General features: G+C 35.1%; 1 protein-coding gene across 1 annotated transcript in view; it reads right to left on the bottom strand.

The window, feature by feature from the left end:
• ADAMTS20 (ADAM metallopeptidase with thrombospondin type 1 motif 20) overlaps positions 1-10,303 on the bottom strand; it is a 205,856-nt gene that overhangs the window by 102,488 nt on the left and 93,065 nt on the right. The window contains exons 13-15 of the mRNA XM_017888956.1: positions 8,872-9,053; positions 8,631-8,767; positions 2,940-3,057 (exon numbers count right to left, since the gene is read on the bottom strand). Of these exons, the coding sequence (XP_017744445.1) occupies positions 2,940-3,057; positions 8,631-8,767; positions 8,872-9,053 (437 nt within the window). The remainder of the gene's footprint in view (positions 1-2,939; positions 3,058-8,630; positions 8,768-8,871; positions 9,054-10,303) is intronic.

The raw sequence follows: 10,303 nt of genomic DNA, 5'->3' as shown, positions 1-10,303 counted from the left end.
AATTCACAAGTCCAGGAGATACTAAAATAATTGGTCATTGCTATGATATGTTCACACAGCCTCAGTAAATAGCAAAATAATAAAATTTTTCAGTTCCATTATTGAAAAATCATAAAAAAGAAAAAGTTTAAAGCTCAAGTTTTTCTTGAGCTTTTATTTATAGTATAAGCAGGAATCCCTTTATCTATTCCCCAAATTTTACATTATTTTTACAAGAATACTAATAAACTTGTTATGAGAAAAGTAAAAAGTTTACTCAAGTGAAACGAATGTAGTATTTCCATTTTATGAGGCCAAATTCGGCAACATTGGCACTGCTCAAAAGAGGAAACATTTTATCTAACATATACTAAGAAAAAACGTTTTACATTTTCATGAAACTAAAAACACATTCCATAGTTGTCCAAATACTCAGGTTTTAAATATACAGTTAGTTATACTCTAAGGATATTATTCTAAGTTTTCCTTTTCCTTATTAGGATTTCCCCTATTTAATGAGTAAAAGAAGTAATTTTCTCATACACTACCTTTGATAAATATGGAATGGACTTAAGAAGACAGTTTAAAAAGAGTTTAAATTTACAACCCTAATGTCAGACTATCTTGCATGTGTTTTAGAGCAGCCTTATTTATATCTAAGGCATCACATTTTTAGTGTAAGATGGTAAATAGTTTCATGATTTAGTATACACTAATTGCATGCTGGTTGTAGGTTATTGACCTACAAGAATAATTTTAATTAACCACCTTTTCACTATAAAATATTTTCACCCACTACTTTTACTATTTATGTCTTTACTATTTATTATATTTTTTTCAAGAAAGCAAGCCTAAGGCATTGCAAAGGTGGTAAGATGAAGGCTACCACCAGGGGGCAGAAATGTGACAAATGCTAATCAGACCTTGCAAATAAGTTTAACACACTGTTCTATTTGCAAACTGATTAATGCACAGTACAATTTTCACAAGATTGCATATTTGATCTTAATTTGGTTCATGTGGCTTTATCCTGGAAAAAACATTTTTCGGTAAATACAGACTGTAATAAGTATGCGCCATGCATTATATAAGGGAATCAAATGTGTGTAGCTCTCAAGAAATAACTAGAAAAATCATATATCAAATCATCTAGTAACCGAGATTCATAAATATCAGAGTATAAAATGTACTGTTTTACATATACATAAAAACATAAATATTAAGTTTTAAATTATACTGTTTTAATGGAAGTAACCATTTGAACACACATAAACACAATTTAAAGCTGAACGGTAAGACTGTAAAAAATAGGCTAGAACTTGAGAATAGTTTTGTCAAGATCTGCACCCATAAAGTGGCCACGGCATGGTCTTTGTTGATAAACTGCTCTCACTTCACTGACAGATATTTTCTGATGTCTTGAATATAGCAACAGTGATCCCACAGTGACAGCTAACACTGGAAAAATTCTACAATGCAATTTTAACTACAAGATGTAGAAGAAAACACAGAAGACAAAGGTGAATGGAATTGACGGGTCAAAGGGTACAAAGACAAACTCCTTCCAGGAATGTTTGAGAGTGCCTGGTTATGTACATCCTTGCCAATATTAGGTATTATGATACTTCAAAATCTTTGTCAATTGATTTAATTAAAAATAATATCTTGAGACGGGCGGATCACGAGGTCAGGAGATCGAGACCATCCTGGCTACCATGGTGAAACCCCGTCTCTACTAAAAAATACGAAAGATTAGCCGGGTGCACTGGTGGGCACCTGTAGTCCCAGCTACTCGGGAGGCTGAGGCAAGAGAATGGCGTAAACCTGGGAGGCGGAGCTTGCAGTGAGCTGAGATCCGGCCACTGCACTCCAGCCTGGGCGACAGAGTGAGACACCATCTCAAAAAAAAATATATATATATATTGTTAAAAAAAAATAAGCTAGGTATGGTTGTTCATGCCTGTAATTTCAGGACTTTGGGAGGCCGAGATGGGAGGATCCCTTGAAGCTAGGAGTTTAGACCAACCTAGCAACACATTGAGACCCATCTCTACACACACACACACGAATTAACTAGGCATGGTGGTGAGCACCTGTAGTTCTAGGTACTGGGGATGAGGAGGTGGAAAGATTGCTGGAGCCCGGTAGTTCAGAGCTGCAATGAGCTATGATTGTGCCACTGTACTCCAGCCTGGCCAACAGAGTAACGCCCTGTCTCTAAATAAATAAATGAATAAATAAGGTTGTAAGAAATAAATTTAATTTGCAAAGAAGGTTTTAAAGATCTGCTTTTATTATCATAAAAACAAAAAATCTTGCCCAGAAAACATTACAATGGAAAATATCTTACATATTCTCATGATTTTTTGGAGAAAAATTAAATCATGGTCAATATGTGATCAAGATACTGCCTGGAAAATCAAATGTGACAATAATTCTGAAACATTTAATTCAGAAAAAGATTTAAGTTAATGGTTTCATCCTTCACCTTCAATCAACATTTTCTATGTACTATTAATAAGAAATGTAACAGGCCAAGTCATACCAAAAAAAGAAAGTGGTTCAGGTAATGAAAATATTTGAAAGCAAGTTTCCTGGAAAAAAAAATCACAAATATATACATTTTAGGTTATAGGGAAAGAAAGCATTTCATTATGGGAGGATTATTCACATATCACACATCATAGTCAAACAGCACTGAATTCACTCTAATAAATGCACCTAATACATTTTTAAGAATCAGATTTGCCTGGGGCAGGTGAATTCATTAATCAAGGATACATCTGGTCTAATACAGTATTTAATTTTTTTATATTTAGGAAATTTTTCCTTAACAATCATTTTGGACTAATGGTATAGAGTAGACAAAACAGTAACAAAGGATTACTATTACACATTCTTTACAGATTCCATTATTATACTAAATAAAAGGGAAAACTAGAAACAAATACACAACTTACCATAATGAGAACTGTTGAAGACACCTGTTATTGTCTTGCATGAAGAGTTGTCCCCACCACACACTCCACATTTGTCTATCTTGGCACTGGAGTTTAACACATGATCACAACCAGCTGCCTTCAAGACACAATTACAATCAATATTATAAGAATGACTAATTATGAAGAAAAGAGAAAAGATCCAAATACATATAATCAGAAATGACAAAGGGGATTTACCACTGACCCCACAGAAATACAAATAACTTTCAGAGACTACTATGAACACCTCTATGCACATGAACTAGAAAACCTAGAAGAAATGGACAAACTCCTGGACACATACACCCTCCCAAGACTGAAGGTGGAAGAAAGAGAATCCCTGGACAGACCAATAATGAGCTCTGAAATGGAATCAGTAATAAGTAGTCTATCATCCAAAAAAAGCCCAGGACCACATGATTCCCAGCTGAATTCTACTAGGTGTACAAACAAGAGCTGGTACCATTCCTACTGACACTATTTTAAAAATTGAGGAGGAGGGACTCCTCCCTAACTTGTTCTATGAGGTCAGCATCATCCTGATACCAAATCCTGGCAGACACACGACAAAAAAATAAAACTTTAGGCCAATATCCTTGATGAATACTGATACAAAAATCTTCAACAAAATACTTGCAAACCAAATCCAGCAGCAAATCAAAAGCTTATCCACCACCATCAAGTAGACTTCATCCCCAGGGTGCAAAGTTGGTTCAACATACACAAATCAACAAATGCAATTCATCACATAAACAGAACAAAATACAGAAATCACATTATTATCTCAACAGATGCAGAAAATGCTTTCAATAAAATTCAACACCTTTTCATGTTAAGAGCTCTTCATGAAGTAGGCATTGAAGCAACACACCTCAAAATAACAAGAGTGATCTATGACAAACTCACAAAGGCTATTATACTGAATGGGGAAAAGCAGGAAGAGTTTCCCTTGAAAACTGGCACAAGACAAGGATGACTCTCTCACCACTCCTGTTTAACATGTACTGAAAGTCCTGGCCAGTACAATCAGGGAAAAGAAAGAAAACAAGGGCATCCAAATAGAAAAAGAGGAAATCAAACAATCCCTGCTGGTTGATGACATGATTATATATCTAGAAACTCCACAGTCTCGACCCAAAAGCTCCTTAACCTGACAAACAACTTCAGCAAATTTGCAAGATACAAAATCAATGTACAAAAATTAGTACCATTCCTACACACCAATAATAACCAACTTGAGACCCAAATAAGGAAGACAATCCCTTCACAATGGCCACCAAAAGAATAAAATACCTAGGAATACAGCTAACTAGGGAGGTGAAAGATCTCTACAATGAGAATTATAAAACACTGCTCAAAGAAATAGAGATGACACAAACAAATGAAAATATTCTAAATATTCTATGCTTACAGATGCAAAGAATCAATATCACTAAAATGGCCATACTGCCCAAAGCAACGTATACATCCAATGCCATTTCTATGCAACTACCATTGATATTTTTTACAGAACTAGAAAAAACTATTTTAAAATTCATATGGAACCAAAAAAACAGCCTAAATAGCCAAAGCAATCCTAACCAAAAAGAATGAAGCTGAAGGCGTCATGCTATCCAACTTCAAACTATACTACAGGGCTACAGTAACCAAAACAGCATGGTACTGGTACAAAAACAGACACACATACCAATGGGGCAGAATAGAGAGACCAGAAGTAAGTCCACACAGTTACAACCATCTGATCTTCAACAAAGCTGGTCAAAACAAGCAATGGAAAAAGGACTCCCTATTCAATAAATGGTGCTGAGATAAATCGTTAACCATATGCAGAAAAGATTGAAACTGGAAACCTTCCTTACATCGTATAAAGAAATCAACTCATGATGGATTAAAGACTTCAATGTAAAACCCCAAACTATAAAAACCCTGGAAGACAACCTAGGCCATACCATTCTGGACATAAGAACTGGCAAAGATTTCATGATGAAGACACCAAAAGCAATTGCAACAGCAAAAATTGGAAAATGAGATTTAGTTAAATTTAAGAGCTTCTCAACAGCAAAAGAAACTATCAACAGAGTAAATAGGCACTCTACAGAATGGGGGGAAATATCTTCAAACTACACATCTGACAAAGGTCTCTTATCCAGCATTTATAAGGAACTTAAATAAATTTACAAGGAAAAAAAAAAACCATTAAAAAGTGAGCAAAGAACATGAACAAACATCTTTTAAGAGAAGACATACATGCAGCCAACAAGCATACGGAAAAAGTGCAATATCAATGATCATTAGAGAAATGCAAATCAAAACCAAAATAAGATAGCATCTCATGCCAGTCAGAATGACTATTATTAAAAAGTCAAAAAATAACAGATGCTGGAAAGACTGCAGAAAAGAGAACGGTTATACACTGTTGGTGGGAGTGTAAATTGGTTCAACCACTGTGGAAAGCAGTGTGGAGATTCCTTAAAGAGCTAAAAACTGAACTACCATTCAACTTAGCAGTCCCATTACTGGATATACACCCAAAGGAATATAATTTGTTCTACCATAAAGACACATGCAGGTATATGTTCCTTGCAGCACTATTTACAATAGCAAAGAAATGAAATGAACCTAAGTGTCTACTAATGGTAGCCTGGATAAAGAAAATGTGACACATATACACAAAGGAATACTAGGCAGCCATAGAGAAGAATAAAATTATGTCCTTTATAGGAACATGGATGGAGCTGGAGGTCATCCTCCTTAGCAAACCAACACAGGAACAGAAAGCCAAATATTACATGTTCTCACTTATAAGTGGGAGCTAAACGATGAGAACACATGGGCACAAAGAGGGAAACAACACACACTGCGGCCTGTTGAGGGTGGAGGGTGGGAGGAGGGAGAGGATCAGAAAAAGTAACTACTGGATACTAAGCTTAGTATCTAGATGATGAAATAATCTGTACAACAAAACCCTATTACACGAATTTACCTGTATAAAATCTTGCATATAGACCCCTGAACCTAAAATAAAAGTTAAAAAAAAAAAAAAAAAAAAGAATGACCAACTATAAGAATGGCACTTTAAAGTTTACAAAGTTCTTTTCACAAATATCCTTTCAATTACCAGGAGATTCAGTACAACAGAATTGTTTCAAAATATGTACTCATCTTGTTGTATGTCAATATTTTCACATATCTATTTACATGGTCTAAAAAGTCATGTTTATTAAAGGGTCATCCACAGACCTCCTGCATCAACATCACATGGGGTGGTATTTAAAAAGACAGATTCCCAGATCTTCTGAATTATAATACTTGGAAATAAAACCTAGGAATCTAGGTTTGTAACACGGACATTGATTCCAATAGGCACTGTCATTTGAAAACTGCTCTTAAAAGAAATGTAATTCAAAGAGACTAAAGAATGAGTATGTAAGTAACACATTAGAATACTCCAAAAAGATGTCTTTCATAGTTATTATTTTAACTCATGACCTTAGAACTCTGCAAATAATCTTAGTTTCAAATAAATATTTAAAAGCAACATTTTCTCTAAAACTAATACTCAGCATAACAGTACTTATTTTAAAAACTGAATGAATATGCAAATAGATGGCTTGTTCCAGAAGCTTCAAAAAACCAAATGCAGCTCCTTTCCATGAAGAAGCTGTCCTCTGCATACATTGCAATAACTCTTTCCATTGTTTGGAATGGCCCTCTAAATTTAGTGATCAGTAAAGAAAATTTCTTAAGCCTCGTGAATTTTTTTATATACAAGGCAGATGTTTTCAAAATCAAAATTTTAAGTATATATTTTCTGAAAGTAGTATGCCTCTATATGTTCAGATAATCTTCATCATAACTTTTGCATTTTGATATGACTTTAAGCTGCTAATTTAAAGCACAATTTTTTTCAGGCCACTGAATAACCTTTTCAGTATTTAAGCTGTTTCCAACTTAAATTATTTTAACTCTCTTTGAACATCTCATTAGCTCTTTGGGTGAAGGGTCTTTATCACCCAGATAAGGTAATAGAGACTTGTTTATGGGGAGATTAAGTTTGCCCTATAGAGTTCCACTTTAACCAAAAGAATAAGTTCATAAGATTATACTTATATTTTAATTTTTTTATTGTTTATTTTAAATTGACAGATAACATTGTATGTTTTTATCATGTACAACATGATGTTCTGAAGAATATCAATACATTAAGGAATGGTTAAATCTAGCTAATTAATAAATGCATAACCTCACGTAGTTATCATTTTTGTGGTGACAGCACATATCCACTAAAAATAGAACTACCATATGATCCAGCAATCTCACTACTGGGTACATATCCAAAGGAAATGATATTAGTATATTAAAGAGAGATCTACACTCCCATGTTTATCACAGCTCTATTCACAATAGCCAAAATATGAAATCAATCTAAATGTCCATCAGTGGATGCATGGATTTAAATGATGTGGTTTATATACAAAATGGTATATTATTCAGCCATAAAGAAGAGGAAACCCTGCCATTTGTGACAACATGGATCAATCTGGAGGACATTATGTTAAATGAAATAAGCCAGGCACCAAAAAACAAATACCATATGATCTCATTTATATGTGGAATCTAAAAAAGTTGATCTCATAGAAGTACACTTACTCTATTCTTTAGACCACATTCACTAGCCTAGTTCTCAAACTTGCCATCCATTCTCAAGATTGCCATTGCAATGTTTGTGCTTTAACTCAGCATCTCATCAGCTCTGACCTAGAACCCTGTTCAATGGACCACCTGTCTCCAATCTTCTAAACCCAATATTTTGAAGATTCCAATATGCAAACTGAATCACATCTCTCGCTTGACTTCAAATGCTTCTATGTGTTTCCAAGGAGTTAAGAAAACAAAAGTGCATTTGACAACCATCTGCTGGCCCCTAACTCCAACTCTGCTCCCATAATTCCTCGCCTTCCTAAAACCTACTCATTTCGATACTTGGCACAAGTCTCATGCGCTCCATGAAAGGTTCTCTGAATCCTTTACCCACCTCCCCATAAAATAAGACACTCCTTCTTCAATAACTCCATGCTACCTTGCAGATGACCCATAGCACTACATTGTAATTGTTTACATGCCTATTTCCCCCACAAATCTGTGACCATCTTGGAAGTGGGATTCTCTGCTCCAATCTTTTATCCTGGTGACTTGAACAGTATCTGACATCTAGTAGCTACTCAATCAATGTTTGTTGAATGCACATAAAAGTAAGTGACAGAGAGCTGGAAAGAAGAAGGGAGAATATCAATGGTTTTAACGGACAAGGAAAACGTTACTGTAGAAGGTTACATTTAAAGTAGCAAAATCACTTTACAATCCTTGTATCCTATTAATTTCTATCTTTTTAGGAAGCTGACCTCATTTCTATTTTGATTATGAGTACAATAGACCATAGGAAGTCAGAAAATTTAACTGAATGCTTTGTTGGGGCATTTTTGATGACAGAGAATTCCCAGTAACCAGCCTAACTATACTTCTATAGATAGCATGATAACAAAGGTTGCTTTGTTGGAATGCATAAGAACATATACTGAGATAGTAAAAGTAATATTTGGTTATATAAATAGAAAAAAACATTATTCTTAAAGTCACTTTAAATACAACAGAAACTTACAGTTTACTTACCATACACCGGCCTTGAACACAGATGTCATGAGTTTCATTTCCACAAGGAGTACCATCTTCAACCATATACTTCAATAGGTAAAAATCATTGGTTCCAGCAACCTGACAATAGAGTTTACAACGATCTTTTGTGCCAACTGTAAAAAAGAAAAAGGTCACATTTTTTAATGTATAATAATAAAGCTATGTGTTCTTATGTCTCAGAAAAATTTACATCAAAGAAACAGTATAATTTACTTACTGCCACTGTATCTTGGAAGCCACCTCACATTAGAGGGAATGCCATTGATGTCCAAATGTTTGCCATTAAAATCAGAGCATTGCTTCTCTCGAAAGTCTTGTGTGCCTTTTGGACATGAATCAGTATTACATGATCGAAATTTCATCCTGCGGCCCACACAGTAATTTCCTCCGTTTCTTGGCCTAGTCAAATTCATTACATTTTAAAGCATATCAGTACAACATTATTGGTGCCACTTACTTCTAAAAGTTCCAATCTTTTCTAGGATCTAGAAAACCAATGAAGTCCCACTTTTTAACAGAAGCATGTAACATGAGTTTTAAGCAATTCTATGGATAATGAACCACTAAAATATCCATCTTAGCGTGGACAGTGAGCCTAGAGGGCAGAAATGATATCTTATTCTTGACTAGGTTAACCAGTAAGAAACCAGCAATGGAAGTTTGTTCTTAAACTTCCAAAAAAGGGTTTGCTCATTTTCTGGAAAGAAAAAAAGACATGTCGTGAGCCAAAGACAGTAACAAAGGCAGATGCCTTGTTAAATAAAAAGAAAATACATACACATCTTTGTCATGTATATCTTATTTATCACTCAATTTAAGGAGTTTTATGGTATCAATCTATATCCATGTTATTTTGGCTTATGCCAGAAAATAAAATTTTTTTGCAGAATTTTTGGAATATAAAGACTTCTAGTATAATTTATCCTAAAATTTAAATGAACCAAGATTTTATTCAGAGTAAGTCACATTTCTGCAATAAAAATGCTTATTAATAATACTTTAAGTAAAGAGAATCACATTGCTTACCAACTTCTATATCATATATACAACAGAAACATTAATTTAAAATCTTAATGCAATATCTAAGCTCTTTTAAATAGTTTGATGAGGGGGATATATGCTTTAGTACTTATTCAGCTAAAGACAATGATGCGTCTATAACACAAGAAGCAGAGAAAAGAAAATATCACACGTCACATTGCACAAAACAGTAAAAATACCGGTAACCAAACTATACATGTTGTCCAGAAGATCCAAAACGTAAATGAAAGGAGCCAGGATGTTTCACTGGGCATACGGTAAATGTGAAAATGCCATTATATAACTGTCATTCATATTTAAAAGTATGTCTCAAAATTTATACTAAATTGGCCGGGCGCGGTGGCTCAAGCCTGTAATCCCAGCACTTTGGGAGGCCGAGACGGGCGGATCACGAGGTCAGGAGATCGAGACCATCCTGGCTAATACGGTGAAACCCTGTCTCTACTTAAAAATACAAAAAACTAGCCGGGCGACGAGGCGGGCGCCTGTAGTCCCAGCTACTCGGGAGGCTGAGGCAGGAGAAGGGGGTAACCCCGGGAGGCGGATCTTGCAGGGACGTAAGTCCCGCCCACTGCCCCCCAGCCTGGGGGGAAGAGCAAGCCTCCATC

This window comes from Rhinopithecus bieti, unplaced genomic scaffold (assembly GCF_001698545.2).
Source record: "Rhinopithecus bieti isolate Rb0 unplaced genomic scaffold, ASM169854v2 scaffold_17829, whole genome shotgun sequence".
NCBI lineage: Eukaryota > Metazoa > Chordata > Mammalia > Primates > Cercopithecidae > Rhinopithecus > Rhinopithecus bieti.
This window is presented reverse-complemented; position numbering and strand designations above follow the sequence as displayed.